A 19,410-nucleotide genomic window follows, 5' to 3' on the forward strand; every position below is an offset into this window, starting at 1 on the left:
GGGCTGTGGTAATGGTGTAACCAGGTAATGGGCATTAAGGATGGAATGTGATCCTGATGAGAACTGGGTGTTAGATGCAACTAATGAATCATTGAGCATTACGTGGAAAACTGATGATGTACTATTTGTTGGCTAATTGAACTTAATAAAGAAACAATAAATAAAAGATTGTGTGACTGTATTAATATCACACAGTTAGACTTTAAGACAGCATGTACAATCCCAAATGAAAACTTAGAAAGTTAAAAATGGTCAGTTATTAGTAGACATAATAATCATAGATGTGCATGAATCTGACACTGGAGCTTCAAAATACATGAAGCAAAATTTGAAAGAACTGAGGGGAGAAACAGACAAATCTATAGTTAGTCATTTGGAGATTTTTATCATTCTTCTGAGTAATTGGTAGAACAACTGGATGAAAATTACTAAGGACAAAGATTTGACCTGAATGATTGTTCATGAAATCTATACCCAATATTTATAAAAGTCACATTTTTTTCAAGTGCATATGGAATTTTTTTCAAGACCAACCACATGCCTAGTGCATGAAATAAGAATCAATTTCAAAAGACTGAACTTATAGAGTATGTTCTCTGACATAGTAAGTTAGAAATTAATAACAATATGATGCCTAGAAAAGCCCTAAATATTTAAAAATTAAACACTATAATTCTGAATGACCCATGGAAATGTCAAAGAGAGATCAAAAGTGAAAATTGGAAATTATATAGCCACTTGGGAAAACTTTTTGGTAGTTTCTTATATTACACATATACTATTCCATAACCCAGTAATTCTAATTCTAAGGTTTTATCTTAGAGAAATGTAAACAATTCTTTATAAAACAAGATGTACAAAAATATTCATAACAGCTTTATTTGTAATAAACCCCAGCTGGGAACAACCCAAATGTTCATCAACTTGAGACAGGAGAAAAAATAATTTAGTATATTCATACCATGAATACTGTCCAGCAATTAAAAAGAATGAACTACGGATGTATATAACAAAATAAGAGAATTTGGAAAATGTTACTTAAGCTTTAAAAAGTCAAACACAAAAGAGTATTATTGTATTTTTCTATGCACATGACATTGAACAACAGACAAAACTAATCTATGGTGACAGAAATCAGAATGGTGGTTCCGAATTGGGGAAGGAGTAGAAAGGGTGACAAGAGTACTTTCGCTGATGATAGGTATGCAAATGCTGTCATTTTGGGAAAGAAACTTCCCAAAGCAGCTAGTACCCAATTCCAGACTGTTTCTCCCTTATTTCCAGGACACTCTCATATTTGCCTTATAAAAAAAGAAGAGTAATGTGGGTGTTGGGTCCCACTTTCTAGAGCACAAAAATGATGCATCAAAATAGCCCAAATACATCTATCTTGCTGGTGTGCTTCAGAATGCTTTTTGTCCAAAAATACTTCAAACTTTCCATAGCTCGTTGTTAGTCAACCTATACTTTGTTCACCAGCTGACAATTTATAGCCTAGAGTAAAAAGATGATTTACGTCAATGAGAGTGTTCCTTTTAGGGAGATGAAATAGGGAGAACCAAAAGTACGTGAACATTTAGCAGCACAACAGTTGCTGGAAGAGTGTCAAAAGTGAGTTTCAAAAAAAGTGCAAGCTCAAGCCACGTATAAGAGAAGCAAAGAAGGAGCTGGAAAAATGCACATGGCATGGGCCAACGGGCCAGTGAAGGGAAACCTCAGGGAAGGGAAAGTAAGAGTAATCAGGCTCCAGAACTGTCTTAGGGTTTTTGCCTGCGGAGGATGGTTGGGGGACTTCCAATTTAATGTTCACATCCCATAAATTATTTCTATCATTCTTCCACTATCCTATTCCTTTGGGCATTTTCCTTTAAGTTAAATGAGTGGATTTTTGTTCCTTACTCTTTGTAAGCCTTTAGAATGCTATAGTATCTATTGTTTTGGGCTTCCAGAAAAGGTTTCCTCCACCCTGACCTTGTAGTAAACAGACTCTGATCCCTGGTCACAGGGAAGAAAGGTGGACATATTCAATATGCTTTTGGAAATATAAGGCTGAAACTGGACTGACAGTGGGGGCTGGAAAGAGATCATTATCATACAGATAAAAACAAGGAAGTACTTTTTTTTTCTATCTTAACTTATTTTAATTCCAGTTAGTTAATATACAGTGTTATCTTAGTTTTGGTTATACAATATAGTGATTTAGTATGTCCATACATCACCCTGTGTTCATCAACACAATCCCCACCTCCTATTTAACCCTTCCCCCTACCCACCTCCCCTCTGGTAACCATTAGTTTGTTCTCTATAATTAAGAGTCTGTTTTTTTATTTTCTCTCTCTCATTTTTTCCTTTTGTTTGTTTTTTTCTTAAATTCCACATGAGTGAAATCATGTGGAATTTGTTTCTCTCTGGCTGACTTATTTCCCTTAGCATATACACTCTAGCTCCATCCATGTCATTGCAAATGGCAAAATTCATTCCTTTATAGCAGAATAATATTCCACTGTATATATATACCCCTCTTTTTTTTTTTATCTACTCATCAGTCAATGGACACATGTATCCCTTTGAATTAGTGTTTTTGTATTCTTTGGATAAATACTCAGTAATGCGATTGCTGGGCAATAAGGTAGTTCTATTTTTTTGAGTTCTTTTTTTGGTGGACCTCCATACTGTTTCCCACAGTGGCTGTACCAGTTTGCATGTCCATCAATAGTGCAAGAGGGTGCTTCTCATGGTTCCAGTAGGGAAAGAAGAAGGAAGCAGGGAGCAAGGGGGTTAGCCAACTCCCCCGACTCCCCACCCCCCCGCGCCGTCACTGTGGCTTCTGCCACTGCTGCTGCCACTGCCTCTGTGCTCCTGTTGTGGGAGTAGTTGGTGGGAGTCCCAGCTGGAGCAAGTAGTGGTGCTGCTGAGGGAGGGTCCACTGAGAGTGGGAAGACAGTAGCAGATATAGATAAACTCAACATGGACAGCATCATCCAAGGATTGCTGGAAGGGAGAGGGTCCAAGCCTGGTAAGAATGTCCAGCTACAGGAAAATGAAACCTGAGGACTGTGCTAAAGTCCCAAGAGATCTTTCTCAGTCAGCGCATCCTACTAGAACTTGAAGTACAATACAAAATATGTGGTGATATCCATGGGCAATACTATGATTTACTTCAACTTTTTGAGAATGGTGGCTTCCCACCAGAAAGTAACAACCTATTTCTTGGGGACTACATCGAGAAGGGAAAAGCAGTCCTTGGAGACTGTCTCTTACAGGCTTATGAAATCAAATATCCTGAGAATTATTTTTTTTTTCTCAGAGGAAACCATGAATGTGCCAGCATCAATAGAATTTATGGATTATGATGAATGTAAAAGAAGATATAACATTAAACTATGGGAAACTTTCACAGACTACTTTAACTGTTTACTGATAGCAGCCATCATGGATAAGAAGATATTCTGCTGTCATGGAGGTTTATCACCAGATCTTCAATCTATGGAGCAGATTCAGGGAATTGCACAATCAACTAATGTATCAGATCAAGGTCTTTTTTGTGATCTTTTGTGGTCTGACCCTGATAAAGATGTCTTAGGCTGGGGTGAAAATGACAGAGGAGTATCCTTCACATTTGGTACAGAAGTGGTTGCAAAATTTTTCCATAAGCATGATTTGGAGCCTACCAGGTGGTTGAAGATGAATATGAATTTTTAGCAAAGAGGCACTTGGTCGCTCTGTTATCTGCACCCAATCATTGTGGAGAGTTTGACAACGCAGGTGCCATGATGAGTGTGGACAAAACTCTAATGTGTTCTTTTCAGATTTTAAAGCCTGCAGAGAAAAAGAAGCTGAATGCCATGAGACCTGTAATACCTCCAAGGGGTATGATCACAAAGCAAGCAAAGAAATAGATGTCATTTTGACACTGTCTAGTTGGGACTTGTAACATAGAGCATATAACCTTCATTTTGAAAACTGTAATGTGTATTAGTCAGCTTGCTCAAATAGTGTGTTTGTGAGGTCCCTCTTCCATTTTTTTGAATTAATGAATGGCATTTGTTGGTTATAACAGTAAATTAAAGACTCTCCACTCCCAAGAAATAAAAATGTTTTTTTTTTTAATTCTGTAGTCCTTTACAAGCAACTTTAATGATGGTGATAAAGCTGTACACCTCAGAACAGTTTATCCTGTATAAGGGATAAGTATACAATTGATCTTTTTAAAATTCAATTCAACCCATGGATGACATAAATGCTTGTTTTCTTTAGGATATAACGAGAGCCCTATGGTGCTCAATCTGTACATGTCACTGTCATAAAATACATACTGTTGATGTAAACCACTATGAACACTTTTTTAAAAATTTTGTTTCAAAAGGGATTTTTTTCCTCTCATTGTCTTGTCATGTACAAACTAGTTTTTACAGCTATCAACCTTAGGGTTAACTCAACATTGCCAACATCACTGGTATGATGTATATTTAATTATACTTTCCTCTCCCATATACTCAAAATGACAAAGCCATTATTTAAAAAAAAATAGTGTAAGAGGGTTCCTTTTTCTCCACATCCTCACCAACATCTGTTGTTTCTTGTAGTGTTGATTTTAGTCATTCTGACAGGTGTGAGGTGATATCTCAACTGTAGTTTTGATTTGCATTTTCCTGATAACTTGATGATGAGCATCTTTTCCTTTTTTCCCAATTTTTATTTAAATTCCAGTTATTTAACATATAACATAATATTGATTTCACGAATGAAATTTAGTGATTCATCATTTACATACACCACCAAGTGATGAGCATCTTTTCATGTGTTTGTTGACCCTCTGGATGTCTTCTTTGGAAAAATGTCTGTTCATGTCTTCTGCTCATTTCTTAACTGGATTATTTATTTTTGGGGTGTTGAGTTTTATAAGTTCTTTATATATCTTAGATACTAACCCATTATTGGGTATGTCATTTGCAAATATCTTCTCCCATTCAGTAGGTTGACCTTTAGTTTTGTTTACTGTTTTCTTCACTGTGCAGAAGCTTTATACTTAGATATAGTCTCAGTAGTTTATTTTTGCTTTTGTTTCCCTTTCTGGAGACATATCTAATAAAGAGTTGCTGCAACTGATGTCAAAGTAGTTGCTGCCTGTGTTCTCCTCTAGGATATTGATGGTTTCCTCTCTCACATTTAGGTTTAATCCGTTTTGAATTTAATTCATGTTGAATTTATTTTTGTGTATGATGTAGAGAAGTGGTCCAGTTTCATTCTTTTGCATGTGGCTGTCTAGTTTTCCCAGCACCATTTGCTAAAGAAACTGTCTTTTTTTCCATTGGATATTCTTTCCTGCTTTGTTAAGATTAATTGACCATAAAATTGTGAATTTATTTCTAATTATCTATTCTGTTCTATTGATCTATGTATCTGTGTTTTTGTGCCAGTACCATAGTGGTTTTTTTTAAAGATTGTATTTATTTATTTGATAGAAAGAGACAGACAGTGAGAGAGGGAACACAAGCAGGGGGAGTGGGAGAGGGAGAAGCATGCTTCCCACTGAGCTGGGAGCCCAATGCGGAGCTCAATCCCAGGATCCTGAGATCATGATCAGAGCTGAAGTCAGACACTTAACGACTGAGTAACCCAGGAGCCCCAGTACCATACTGTTTTGACTACCACAGCTTTGTAATACAACTTGAAGGTGGAATTGATGCCTCCAACTTTGCTGCTTCATCATCGCTTTGTTTATTCGGGGTCTTTTGTGGTTCCATACAAATCTTAGGATTGTCCTAGTTTTCTGAAAAATGCTGGTGGTATTTTGATAGGGATTGAATTAAATGTATAGATTGCTTTGGGTAGTATAGGCATTTAAACAATATTTGTTTTTCTAAAGGGAAGTAATTTTTATAGAAAACTTCTGACATGTTAGGTACTGTGTTTGGCACTATATATTTTAATACCAATTAATTTTGATATATCCAGGAATTATTATCTCTATTGACAGGTGAAGGAACTGAGGCTTAGTTTAAAGTGTCTTAGCCGTGGTCAAACAGTAGGAAGTGGTCAGACAGATCAGTCTACAAAGCACATGCTCCTCCAATCACCCTGGGCAGTCTCCCAGTTTTGGGAAGCCAAGAGGTTTATCTTCTAGGAAGAAATCGATGATGAGATCAAGGCTTGGAATTCTGGGGCACTCTATCTCTTCAGAAGAGGAGCTAGTGACAGAAAAAGAAAAGTCAGAGAAGTTTAAGACCCAGCTACCAGGAAAGTTACCATGGAAGATAGTGTCCCTGAGTGCTTTGAAAAGCAAAAGGATGGCCAGTCATCAAATGATTCAAAAACATTAGGAAGAATGAGGAGTGAATTGGATTTGGTAATTAGAAGCTCAAGCCTGACCTTGGTGAAAACCGATTTTGTTTGTTCTGAAAGTAGAAGCCAAATTTTAACGAACACACAAATTCACAAGAATTGAGGGGAGTAGATTTTAAGTTCATGAGAATTGTGGGGAGTAGATTGTAGGTACTGTGGAAAGAAGAGAAGAGCCAATAATGATGGTGAATCTCAGAATTTGGAGTTCCAAGGAGGAGACATGGGAGAGTAGCCATGGATAGAGGTGCTTTTTGAAATAGGAATTAAGGAGGTAAGTAAGGAGTCATTACGGGTATGTTTGTGCATGTGTGAGAAATTTGGGCAATTTATGTATGTTTGAGAAGAGAAATCACTCTACAAAAGTAAAAATAACAGGATCTCTGTATTGGAAATTCCTGTAAGTGCTTTACGAGCTAATTTGTTATTCCTATTTTACAGATTGGGAACTTTAGGTTCATAAATTGATCAAAATCAAACTGCAGAGACCAACTCAAGACTGCGCAGTTCTAAGTCCAGGCTTGGGTTGAAGTCAGCAGTGAGTAACCCGACGTTGCCCAGGGAAGACCGCAGAGGACAGGGCTGGAACTACACTTCCCAGTGTGCCAGGCGGGGCGGGGCGCGGGCGGGGAGGGCGCAGACTCCTTCCCAGAAGCAAAAGCGGAAACAAAAGAGTCTTGCCGGCGTCCCCGCCCGCACACTCGCGCACACTCGCGCTCGGGCGCACACTGAACAGGCACTGGCGCCCGGAGCGAGCCAGCGAGCAGCGAGCAGCGAGCAGCGAGCCGGGGAACCCGGGCTGAACCAGCAGAGCAGCCAGCGAGTCGAGCCCGCGAGACCCTACGCCCCCGCGTCCTGTAGCTGCCGCCAGCCGGCTGGTGTCCCCGCCGCCCTCCCTGACCCATGGCGCTGAAGAGGATTCAGAAAGTGAGTGCCCGGGCCAGGCCTGGGGCGACGGGGCGCGCTTCGGCTCCCTGCCCACACTGACCCCGGCGATGGTCTCGAAAGACGCGCCGGGAGGGCACGGAATGGGAGGGTGCGCGTGGATCAGGGGGCCAGAGATGCCGGTGGGGCCAGCGGGCACTGGACAGGTGAGGTGGGAGCAGGAACAAGTCCCGGATAGCTTGGAAGCCGGGGCCCCGCTGCGCGCTAGCGCCGGAGCTGCGCCGGGAGTCCCTGGGTGGAGATCCTTCTGTGGCTCCAGACCTTCGCAAAATCTGTGCTTTAAGGTCACCGCTGGATTTTGCCCTACACTGGTCTAGTTTTGGCCCCTGTCATGCTGTTTTCTCCACACCCGTTCCTTTCTGTTCTTGCTTCCCCGGGCTCCCTGCGAGGGCAAGGAAGGTGTGGTGGGCCTGCAGGCTGTCTCCTCGATGCTGTGGGTTTGTTCCGTTTCTCCTCTGCGGTTGGCTCCTTTTCAGATCCCTGAACGGGCTGGAAAAGCCCATTTGGGGCCCAGACGCCAGGAGAAGCCTCTTGCCTCTTCTATTTTGGTACCTCTTCTGCTGCCACTTCAGGTCACATAGCTGTAGTGAAAACATAGTTGCTGATACACAACAAGATGACCTCCTGGCTGTGATTCATCGTGAGTCAAGCCAAACAGGTTCCCCCCTCCCCCCATGATAAACTTACATGTAAAGTTCGAGACACAACAAAAACTGCTACAATATAAGTTGTTTGATGCTTTGACACATGAGTATAGAATGAAGAAGAAATGTATATATTCATTCAACAAATATTTATCCATCCCAACTCTGTAAGGAATTGCCTTCTCTTGCATAATACTGTATTTATTGCTACTGTTTCAGATGTGAATATCTTACAAAATTGGGGTTGGGCCATTTTTTTTTTTTTTCTGTTCACTTTTATTTCTTATTGGGTTATGGGTCTGTTCACTGACACAGGTTTTAAGAAGGTTTTATAGTATATGGAGAGCGTGGAGAATTTATTTTTAAATGGGGAGTGTTTCAGTAAATTAAGCCAACAGCATGCCGTATAAATAATTTTAGAAGAAATCAATGCTACAGAAAAATTTTATTAACTTTTTAAGACATGAAGTGATGGAGAGATACACATTGTATTCTCAGTCACAACTGGTGGCATCTTCTGGTACAGAGGACAGCAACTTTCAGGTCCAGCCTTTTTTGTTGTTCAGATGCTGAATGTGTAGGATACCGTTTTTGTGTGTGTGCCATTTGAGGGTCTTCTCTCTATAAAACAGAAAGGTAACTGCATTTATTGATTCATGTTTTCTGACCTGAAGGTGATGCAGTTACACATTCAAAATTACCCTAATTTTGAAGCCCTAACCAGCATCTTTGTCATGACTGGTATGCTTATTAATAATATGTAATATTGGCTTACATTTGAATGAAACAATACACCTGTTCCGAGGAAGTTTTAAATTCCATTTCCTTATTTCCTACTTGTGAGAATTCTTCACAAGACTTTGCATATACAATAGATTTTAAATAATGTAGAATTTGTCCACAGTAAGTAGACAGTCAAAGAAAATGGACATTATTTGTAAATACTTTACTGGGCAATTGTCAGTCACCATGCTAAATATTTATAATACGGAATACACCCAAATCATATTTTTTTTAGCTATTAGTTACTATTGGTTTATAACTGAGTTGTTTGGTTAAAAAAAATCACATAGAATTGATGATAGGCCTGTAACAAATTGATATTTTGAGAATAAATTGGGGGGGTCACATAACATCCCATCTCTGTGCCAGTCTTTGGCTTTCCTTTCCTGTTATCAGGAAAGTTGGCTTGCACAAATCTTCTTTCCAATAATCACATGTTCATATCATTCCCTCGTACTTTAAGGGGTGTTATTTTGTTTGATTCTACACTTAATGTTTACACCTCCTTGATTAGAAGCCAGTCCAAGTAAAGTGTGTGTGCTGTTTACCTTATGAACAGTTACAGAGCCATCTTTGATATCATCCTTATATAAATCCTTACTTGAATCTTGCATGTTCTAACAAAAGAAGATACATATTAACTCTCAGCCTTTCTTTTTAGCTGTATTGAGGTAACATGGTCAGATACCTTCCAGGTCATTGGGTTGTACTTTTTCTGTACCCAAAGTGGCAGACCTTAAAGCTGTGCAAAACCTCTGAAAACTTCAGTTTGGAGTTGAGTGGAGGGCAGAGGCTAGAGCCAGGATCGAGGGTAGTGTATCAGAAATTTTTGTGGGACATTTTCAGACTGTCCCCACTGCTGCAAATGGAAAGATATGAAATCCCCCAGATGGGCTGGGGTGGAATGAAGGTTGAGAACCACTGATGTTCTGGTCTATTATTATTCAAAGAAGGAACCTGAGACCAGGAGTGAAGGAGTGCTTTGTCCAAGTTAATCTCTGAAGAAGTGACTTGGCATATTTGAGAATGTTAAAAAAAGTTCATGACTTCACATTTTTTCACTTCATATGAAAAGATTAAAGATGGTTGAATTAAAATTGTATGTATATGCAAAGCATGTAGATATCAATGCTTAAAATATATTTTTATATTAGAGTATGCTGAATGATTTCATACTCTTATTTAGACATCCAGTGCCAGTTTTGCATTTCAGCTCATAAATTTACACACCCATGCCCTATTTTTAGATATAGTGGAAGATGTTATCAGTCACCTAAATCACTAAAGGGAAAAATTTAGAATAAAATCTGAGGAAAGACACCTAAAATATGTTTGAAAAAAGAGGATAGTTTTTCAGCTGGGCATCTATTATTTTCTAGAATTATTTCTAAGTGTTTCTTTTGTCAATGCTACTTTTAATCCTTGATAAACCTTTTTTGGAAATCACTTTTAAGATTATGAATGTTATATCATAATACTGAATGTTTTGAAAACCAAGAAAAAAAAAGGAGATCCTAATACAGTCATTATTATCATCTTAGTATGTTTCCTTCTAGGCTTTTTAAATGTGATAAATTGAAGTAATGATCATCAAAGTAACATAGGCTTTATTGCCTTTTTGGTATTTGGAAAAATGAAGGAAAAGAGTTTTGTTTTACAAATATAGCAACACAGGTAACTACTCCTTAGTGTACAGTTCTGTCCTCAAAATGGAATATTTTCTTTTTTAATAAGCTCTTTAACTTAAAATGTATATATAAATAGATTATAGTACAACTTTATAAATGTTTTGAGCTGCTGAGTTTTTTGATTTGTATAATTCCACATTAAACACTTTATATCAGTCTAGAAAACCTTTAGGATACTTAAAAAATAGAGCATCAAATAGAGGAAGATCTGTTTTTTATTTCTGGCCCTATTACTTAGTAGCTTATTTCCCTATCCATACAATGATACAGTATTAAGTACAACCAGCATACATAATATATAAAGGTTACTCTGTGATAGATTCAGTTCTGAGTGTTTGACATATATTGATTGATTCAGTCTTTAGTGGGCCCAAGAAGTAGATATGATTGTTATCCCTATCTTACAGATGATGAAACTGAGTCACAGAAATGTTGAGTAATATACCTGAATCTCGTATCTAATAAGTGGTAGTGCTAGGATTTGAAACCAGACAGAGGTCTTCAGATTCCATGCTCTTAACCATTTTAGTACATGGATTTTCTTAACCAAATGGACTCATATCTATTATATTTAAATTGATAGACACATAGAGTTAAATGAGTGTATGGATGCAAGTGCTTTGCAAACTGGACTGTTCTATACACATGTAAAGTGGTATTATCATTAAGACTTTGGCATATTTAATCATGCATCACTCTGTGTGTTGATTGTGCATTATAAATCTCCGCTCTGAAGTAATGTACACTGGATCATTAAACATGGTAAATGAATAATATAACTTTGTTTATTTTTGTTCCATCACTTAAAATTTTTCTTCTCCAAAAGAATTTAGAAAAATTGTAATTTATAAATGTTCTGTCGAAAGTATCATTTCACTTGAGAAAACTATTTATGAACTGATACAGTGATTTAGTTCCTCAAGTGGCTGTGAATAGCAGTCGACTGTTCAGATTGCACAAATACGTTAGGAAGACTTGCAGATTACAAGATTCAATCTAAGATTCCAGATTCTTTCAGTAAAAAAGGATGTAAGTTCCACAAAAAATGTTTAAAAGAAGAACACAGTATTTATGCTCCATGATAAAGTGGTTTGCCTTGAGATGAAAGAAGACAGTGTTCTTTTTCTAAAAAGCCACCATGTGAATTTTTCTTTTAAGTCTTTGTAATTAAGCTCAATCTTCTTTTGCCCTAGGTATCATGTATTTTTCCTTCATCATCACAACAGAGGTGTAAAAAAAGAAGATAACCTATTAAAAAGTTCTGAGGTTCCTTCTCTGTTGGAAGTAAATAGCATAGATCTAAATAAAGGCTGTTTATGCCTATTTTAGAAGCCAAACACATATTATAAAAACCAGCTTAGCCGGATGTGGGATTGCATCCTCACTTGCTTTAGTTCCCTGAAATACATATCGAAAACATATTTAATGAGTGACACTAGTAAAAATAATAAGCCTCATACTCTCCACTAAGCTGAATTAATGGTTGTCTGTAATGTATTGGCTCTCTTCCCTTCTTCACTTCTTTTTAACAGTAAAGGAACTGATACTATGTTAATTAAAAACAGATGTTGAGATATTTGTCCTCTCTCCTCTTAACCCTAAAATGCTGGACTAAATGATGCTCTAGTATATAATCCAGATTTTTAGGCATTTGGAAGGATCCTCAGATCACCTCAGAACATCTATCTGAAGGCAAAACTTGTTCTGTTTCTAGCTTGTCTTGGTCAGATGGCCTGAGGTTTTTCTGCTTTTAATTGGTTCTGGGATGAATCTGTGAAGGTTCAATTACCACATTAGGCAGTATGTTCCAAGAGTTGTCCTTAGTTTGGGGAGGAAACTACCATCCTGAAGTTTACAGTTTAGTGCTACCCATCCTCTTTCTGGATGTTTCCTCCACTTCTCTCTATTCATATTATTCTGGGTTTTTTTTGGTGGCTCTTCTCCTTCAGTGATACCACATTGAAAATCCTTTCAGATTTATGAAAACCTTTCTAGCAGAGATGAGGTTAGGATATTGCTTTGTTTACCTCAAAGTCCTTAGTAGTGTAAATCTGTTGATTCTCAGTCCAGGTGACTACCCTCCTTATGTGAGCAGAATTTGGATTTCCGTAGAGGGAACCAAAGAGACCTGATGGCCTGAGCTCAATGTTCTTCTGTAAACCAGTAAAACTCTGGTTTGTGTTTATGTTTACCCCAAATTTTGATGTGTTGTATTTTCAGTGAGTTAAAAATATTTCCTAATTTCCCTTTTGATTCTTCAACCCTTGAATTAGTTAGCAAGTTTTATTTATTCTCCCAATATTTGTGATTTACAGATAGCTTTTTATTATTGATTTCTAAGTTAATTCCATTGTGAACAAAGAACTTGTTATTTGACTCCTTTTAAGTTTTTGGACTTCTTTTATGGCCCAAAATGTGGTCTGTATTTTTTACTTACATAATAATGATGCCATTCTAGTGCTCAACATAACTTTTGAATGAAGATGTTTAATAATTTCTAGCCTTAAGTTTTGCCAGTTTCTGGTTGATGTTCATAAAGCCTAGGTTATTTCTAAGGAATGAATGCCAGACTAAGTCTTACACCTTCCCAGTGTCTTCTTGCACTTTTATGAATTTCCAGAACAGGGGTGATGAAACCAGTTTAGTGGTCACAAACAGCGTTTAAAAAAAAATGTAATGCAAAATATTAATGCTTTAGGTGTAGTAGGGTGATAATTGTTTCATGAAACTTTTAATTATATATTTGTGTCCCTGTGCTTGTGTATATGTGTACTAGGTTGTGATGTATGTATCATGTTTTTCTTGTTATGAATTGCTGTAAGGAAGTTTGGAAATCATAGCATGAGATCCTTAGATAAAATCAATATTATCAAAAATATATGCCATACATTTATATGTATACACATATGTGTATGTATGTATAGAGAAAGCAGATGAGTATATATACACAAAAACACATACACATATACACACATACACAGTGTCAAATGTTGTAGTCTTAGAAATAATTCTTTTTTGATATAAACTTCAGTGCTCATTGTTTTTTACTAAAAGTTGTAGCATTTTATCGTCACTGATGTACAACCACAATATTGAAGAATAGTGCTGGGTGATACAAAGATTAATTGATTTATTATGCAGATACTTATTAAGTACCTGCTATATACCAGTCATTTGGGATAGAAGTATAAGAAGTGATGTTTAATAACAAATATTTGGTAAATATTGAAAGGTATTTAAGTAGGTTTTAAGAAATTGGCTGCTAGCTTTTATCATTTCATTTTGTCTTTATTTTTTCCTGAAGCATCCTCTTTCTTGATGACTGAAGTAAATGTACTTTATGATTACGTGTACCTTACGTACAAGTAATGTAATCTTTATGATGTACTTGATTACTCTGAAGTAAAAAAACATTATGAAGTAACTTTTCATAATGTAGCATTGAAAATGCTCTGTGTTGTATGTTCTGTTATGTATCAAATTCTATTATGTATTTTGAAAAGTTGTATGTAACTTCTTATCATGTTTTTCTTGCTTCTCAGTGTCTTTGAACACACACACTCCTCCTCAAAGCTTATGGAGTGGTATTTATTTCTAACCTTTTATAAAATATAAGCCCCTGGGAAAAGATAAAAAGAACCCTTTTCATTCCCTCACTCGTCACACTTTTGTTTCTCTCGAGCATAGCTGAAACTGTGCAAATGGCCTTAATTCAAGTACTGGAGCATTGTTGGCTCCAATGTTGATTGAGAATAATGGGCTGTAGTTACTAAAGCCTTGAGGTGAATATTGTTTTGAGTGGGGAGAGTGCTGGAGTGGAAGTCAGATGGTCAGACCCCTTGTTATAGCTTTGGCCAAGAAACCTCATAGTCTTTATTTTCTTTATCTAGAAATGTTATGCATTGAACTAGATAATTTCTATGGTCCTTTCTGATTTATAACTTTAGGCACACCTAAAGAATGTTATTTGTTGTTTGTTTTGTTCAACTAACAGTAGAAATGGTCACAAAAACAAATATTAAGCATGGCACGGTACTCTGCTGCTGTATGAAACTTGAATTAAAATTCTATTTACTTTGAGATGTCAGAATTGAAATAAATGTTGGCATCTTAATGTGTAAGATAAATGAGTCTTTTAATATGTCTTATTCTTTGATTAAAAAGCGGTTATTTGTGATACAAATAAGATACATTTCTGTTTTTGTATCAGTATCATTATAAGCTTTTCTAATTCCATTTAGCTTCCATCTATTTCAGAGGCTTCTTTATACTTTAAAGATTGTTTTAGCCACATATTTAGAAAATTGCCATATTGCTACCTTATATGTAGTAGATTTTTTGGATTCCAGTGAATGCATTTATGGAGCACCTTCTGTATGTAAGGCATATACAAAGTGAAATAAGGAGAAATATGGAAAAGTGACATATACCCAGCATTATCTAGGAAATTTAAAACTATTAAGAGTAAGAAAAGTGCCATTAAAGATTAGGTAGACTTAGGAAAGTACCATAAGGAAAATACAACATAACTGAAAAGAGAGTCAAAGTAGGAGAGGCAAAATTTATTTAGGGGAGATCAGGAAAAACTCTATGGAGGAGATGGAATTGGATGTAAGTTTGGAAGAATGGGTAGCATTTTCAAAGACAGGGTTCATAAAGGAAGCTTACAGAAATGAAGGCACCAGAAAGTACTTATCCTGTTCTGGAAGGAACAGATAATTCTGCTTTTGTGAGGCATTTGGGGGAATAGTAGATGTTAAAGTTCATACTGTGGAGGGTCTTGAAGACACATGCTGAGAAATATGTCCTTAATGCAGACGTTTGGGGAAGCCATTGAAGTTTTTTGAGTAAGGAAGTAACATTCTTAATCATATTCTTAGGTGTGCATTCTTGCCCTCATAGAATATAAGATTGTTTACCATTTGTAATTACAAATCTGTTGAATGTCCTGAGAAGGGGAGTATAGGGTACTATGAGAATATAGCAGGAACCCTTTGAAGGGTTCAAGGAAAATCTTACGGAAATGTTTAAGATGAGATAAAGCAAGTCAGTGTGTGTTGGGGGGGTGCTGGGGGGTGGGGGAGGTGCTTAGGAGTTTTCTATCTAAAAGAAAACTATGGACAAGATAGCATTTGGGGACTTTAAAGTTATGACCAGTACAGAGAACATTGGTTTAGAGTTTGAATTACTGGAAACAGTATATTTTTATCATAACACTTCATAAAGTAGATTGAAATACAATTTTTACTGGGATGCCTTGGATTTGTCAAAGATACATTTTTATTTATGTACTTACTATGATGGAAATATATATAAAGGAAGTGGCTGGGAGTCTTCTCTTTAAGAGGAAGCCATGTTTTAAACTAGAGGCAAGATAGTATTTTGGGAAATTGAAAGTCATTATGGCTGCTGTTGAAACCACTGGGGAAAAGTAGTTGCAGATCTGAGGCATTTGGTAGATAATGCACCTAATCTTTACCTCAAATGTTTATTCTAAATTGTGCTGTTTATAGCTCTGATGCATTAAATACTACTTGGATGCAGCAAAATCAGTAGTGTCATTGCTTTATTCATCTTCTTCCTTTTGTGTAGAATTTGGCATTATTATTATTATTATTATTTTAATAGCCTTTACCAGAGATACCAGATCCAAAGAGTGAAGCAGCTAGGGCCAGTTTGTCGAAGTGCGTTTGGTTCTTATAACTTAATTAATTGGATATCATTAGCATTTTGAAGTGTTCCAGGAAGAATCTACATGGTTAAAAATAAAGCTGTTTTTTAATTCAAGAGCTTAAAGAGGTTCTGTATTTGGAGACCTTTCTGACAATTGTTTGATATCTCTCTGTTGAAATAGCTCTAGTCAACTGGATAAGGAGATCAGAGTCTGAACTGTAAGTCCATGAAATATTTATTTACAGACAAACCAAATATAGCTCATATATCCCTTTAGAGACAACATCAGAAATGCAATCCGGTAAGAATCACTGTCTTGTTTTAGGAGTTTTTAGGTAAAGATGGTTGTGTCACATGAGTTAATAGCCGTTTGAGCCAGGATTTTTGAAATGCTTTCATATGTTCTGGATTCAGTAATTTAGATTTTTGATTGTATATTAGTCCCTGTGCACAGGATATTTAATGTCCTTTACACACATCCAGTGGGATATATATTCTATCTATTACAGAGATTTAGACCTTCTGAATGTTGAAGCTAGAGAACAACAATGCTTTTTCAGTCTGGTCGGCATAATTTTTTAGAGAATATTTAGTGCATAGTGTCATATTAGCTTTCATGGTAAAGAAGGCAGCTCTGACTGTTCATTCTCTGCTGTTCAGATTGGACTGTTACCCTTCTGGGAGCTGAGAGATTAATTTGGGTTTCTCTTCTACATTCCCTTCTTTGTTTCCTTTTATTTGTTTACTTTCTTTGAATTAGGCTGCCTCATCTACTTTTAGATTTTAAGTTCCCTAGAGGCAGGGACTTGTGTCTAGGTTGGTTTTATGGAGAACACTCAGCATATTGTGGGGGTGTTATAAATGTACCATCTGTGCCAATTTAAAATTCAGTTTCAGACCTCTTAGTACTTTTCTTTGTGTCTATTTGGTTATAGAAGTCTGAACTAGAATAGAGCTGCTTAGCCATGTAAGGCTATGTAAATCCATTAAGTACACATTTTTGTGGACTTATAATGCTTCTATAGTTTTAGTCATAACATAGGGACAGTATCTTGTAATCTTTCATTACTATATCTTATACTTTCATTTTAAAATTTAGATATCCTCATTAGTTTTCTTTCTTTAATTTGAGTGTTAATTACACTGGAATAGAAAATTGTTTCACTGACACAGAATGCTTTTGTCTGGGGCGTACTTTAAACCAGTTTGATGGTATTTATTGCCTGATCTGTGTTTAAGTATAGGGTTGGTTTGTTTTAAGCTTACTTTGTCTCAAAGGAGGAAAAGGGTATTGGATCAACTATGTATTTCAATTTTAGCTTTTAAAAGTTATTGGAAATTAAATATACATTTACACATAAACAGTGTGTTTACTATAATGAGTTATTTTTGTATATGGATTTATAACTAGTCTCATTGTTTGATAGGCATCTGTTACATTATAGGATTTCTACATATTTCTCTTAGGTATATTCCTGGCAGTAAACTTGCTGGGTCATTGAGTATTCCAGTGTTCACCTTTGGTAGTGAATGTCAAACTTTCCTTCATCCACCAGCAGCATGAGAGTTCTAGTTGCCTCAGATCTTTGCCAACCCTTATACTTTTTTTCTGGCTTTTTCATTTTAACCATTCTTTTGGATTTGTAGTGGCATTGCATTTCCTTGATGCCTAATGAAGCCAAGAGCCCCTTCTCATATGTATATTGGCCATTTGGATAGTCTTTCTTACAGCTTCTTTTGCCTTATCCAAGTCTGCCTTTTAAAAATTGACCTATAGGTAAAGTTTTTACATATTCTGGATGTGGGTCTTTTGCCAGATATTTGTACTGTAAGTATTTTCTCCTATTAGTTGCCTTTTAACACTTTTAGTGTATCTTTAATGAACAAATGTTCTTGATTTTAGTCAAGTCCAAATTTTTTCATTTTTTTTCTCTTATGGGTAGTGCTCTTTGCATCCTGTTTAAAAAATTTCTGCCTCCTCCAAGGTCATGAAGACATTTTATGTCTTCTTTTAAAAACACTGAGACACCTGGCTCAGTAAGTGAAGCATGGACTCTCGGTCTCAGGGTTTGAGTTTGAACTCCATGTTGGGTGTAGAGAGTACTTAAAAATAAATTCTTTAAAAAATACATAGAAGTGTTATTTTATCTTTCATATTTAAAACTAAGATCTATTTAGAATTGATTTTTGAATAAAGTTTGAGGTAGGGGAGGTCAGGGTTTATTTTTTTTCCCATATGGTACCCAAGTGACCATTCACTGAGAAAAATTTTCTTTCCCTCCATTAGAATGCCACTGACTTCACTTTTAATTTTTGAGTACTAAGTTTGCCATTGTTTTCTTTCCATTTGCAACTCTATTTGATAAAGTAAGTGCTTATGATCCCACTCAGATGTTAAATACCATCACTTTTACTTCTACATCAAAAGGCTATTTGTTTATCAAAAACAGTGATAATATCCTAAGTTGGGTTTGAAGGATATGTTACCCATTTCTTTCAAGTATAACTGTCTGCAGTGAAGCTTTGTCGAGCCCTAGTGAGGCACCACTCCATTGAAGTGTGTGAAAGACACCCCTTGGTTTTGGCTCACTTCCTGTGTGGCAAAATGCAGCAGCCCCAACTGCTACTTGTAATAACTAGTACATACAAAAGAAAAAGAAACAACAACAACAACAACAAAAATTAATAACTTTTCTGTGCTCCAGCAATCCATTCTTTTTGCAAATAAGGGTTATATATATTTTAAGTACAGTATTGTAGGGTGACACAGGTTTAAAGGGGTGGAGTAGGAAGTAATCTCTGAAGCAATATATGTGGCTTTTCAGAATTTACCAGATCTTACAACCTTATTTATTAATGTTTCATATCTGTGTTTATTTTTTATTTAGAACGTAGTTTGTGTCAGTCAAGATATTTTATAACAGTTCCTTAGTAGATCACACTTCTGTCTTAGGAGAAATTTTCTAGAACTTCTTAGAGTGTTCTGAACTTGAATAAACACATTCAGAAGGTGACCCTTAAAGTGTAAAGCTACTCTTACATATATTTTCTTGGAGATACTACTACTTTTAAGTTTCTAAGAATCCAGAGGACTGCTTTCCTATACTTTTTAAACTGTATCTTATGAAGTTCTTTTTCTCCACAAACCAGTTCTTCTTGAATTTCATGGGTTAGTATAATCATCAACAAATATGTCCAATGACTTAGGAGGATTATAAGCATCATAATCTGATACCATTAATTCTTTAAAACATTGGGAGGGTAGATTTGGGATGAGAGTATAAAAACTGAGTCATGGGGCACCTGAGGGGCTCAGTTGATTAAGTGTCTGCCTT

General features: G+C 36.4%; 1 protein-coding gene and 1 pseudogene across 1 annotated transcript in view; both read left to right on the forward strand.

The window, feature by feature from the left end:
- Nucleotides 1-3,280: 3,280 nt before the first annotated feature.
- LOC125084700 (serine/threonine-protein phosphatase PP1-gamma catalytic subunit A-like) lies at nucleotides 3,281-3,966 on the forward strand (annotated as a pseudogene).
- Nucleotides 3,967-7,008: 3,042 nt separating this feature from the next.
- The window catches only part of UBE2D1 (ubiquitin conjugating enzyme E2 D1), a 38,569-nt gene continuing 26,167 nt past the window's right edge, over nucleotides 7,009-19,410 (forward strand). Inside the window, exon 1 of the mRNA XM_047702367.1 lies at nucleotides 7,009-7,269. Within this exon, the coding sequence (XP_047558323.1) occupies nucleotides 7,246-7,269 (24 nt within the window). The 5' untranslated portion in view covers nucleotides 7,009-7,245. The remainder of the gene's footprint in view (nucleotides 7,270-19,410) is intronic.

The sequence above is a fragment of the Lutra lutra genome, chromosome 14, assembly GCF_902655055.1.
Source record: "Lutra lutra chromosome 14, mLutLut1.2, whole genome shotgun sequence".
NCBI classification, from domain to species: domain Eukaryota; kingdom Metazoa; phylum Chordata; class Mammalia; order Carnivora; family Mustelidae; genus Lutra; species Lutra lutra.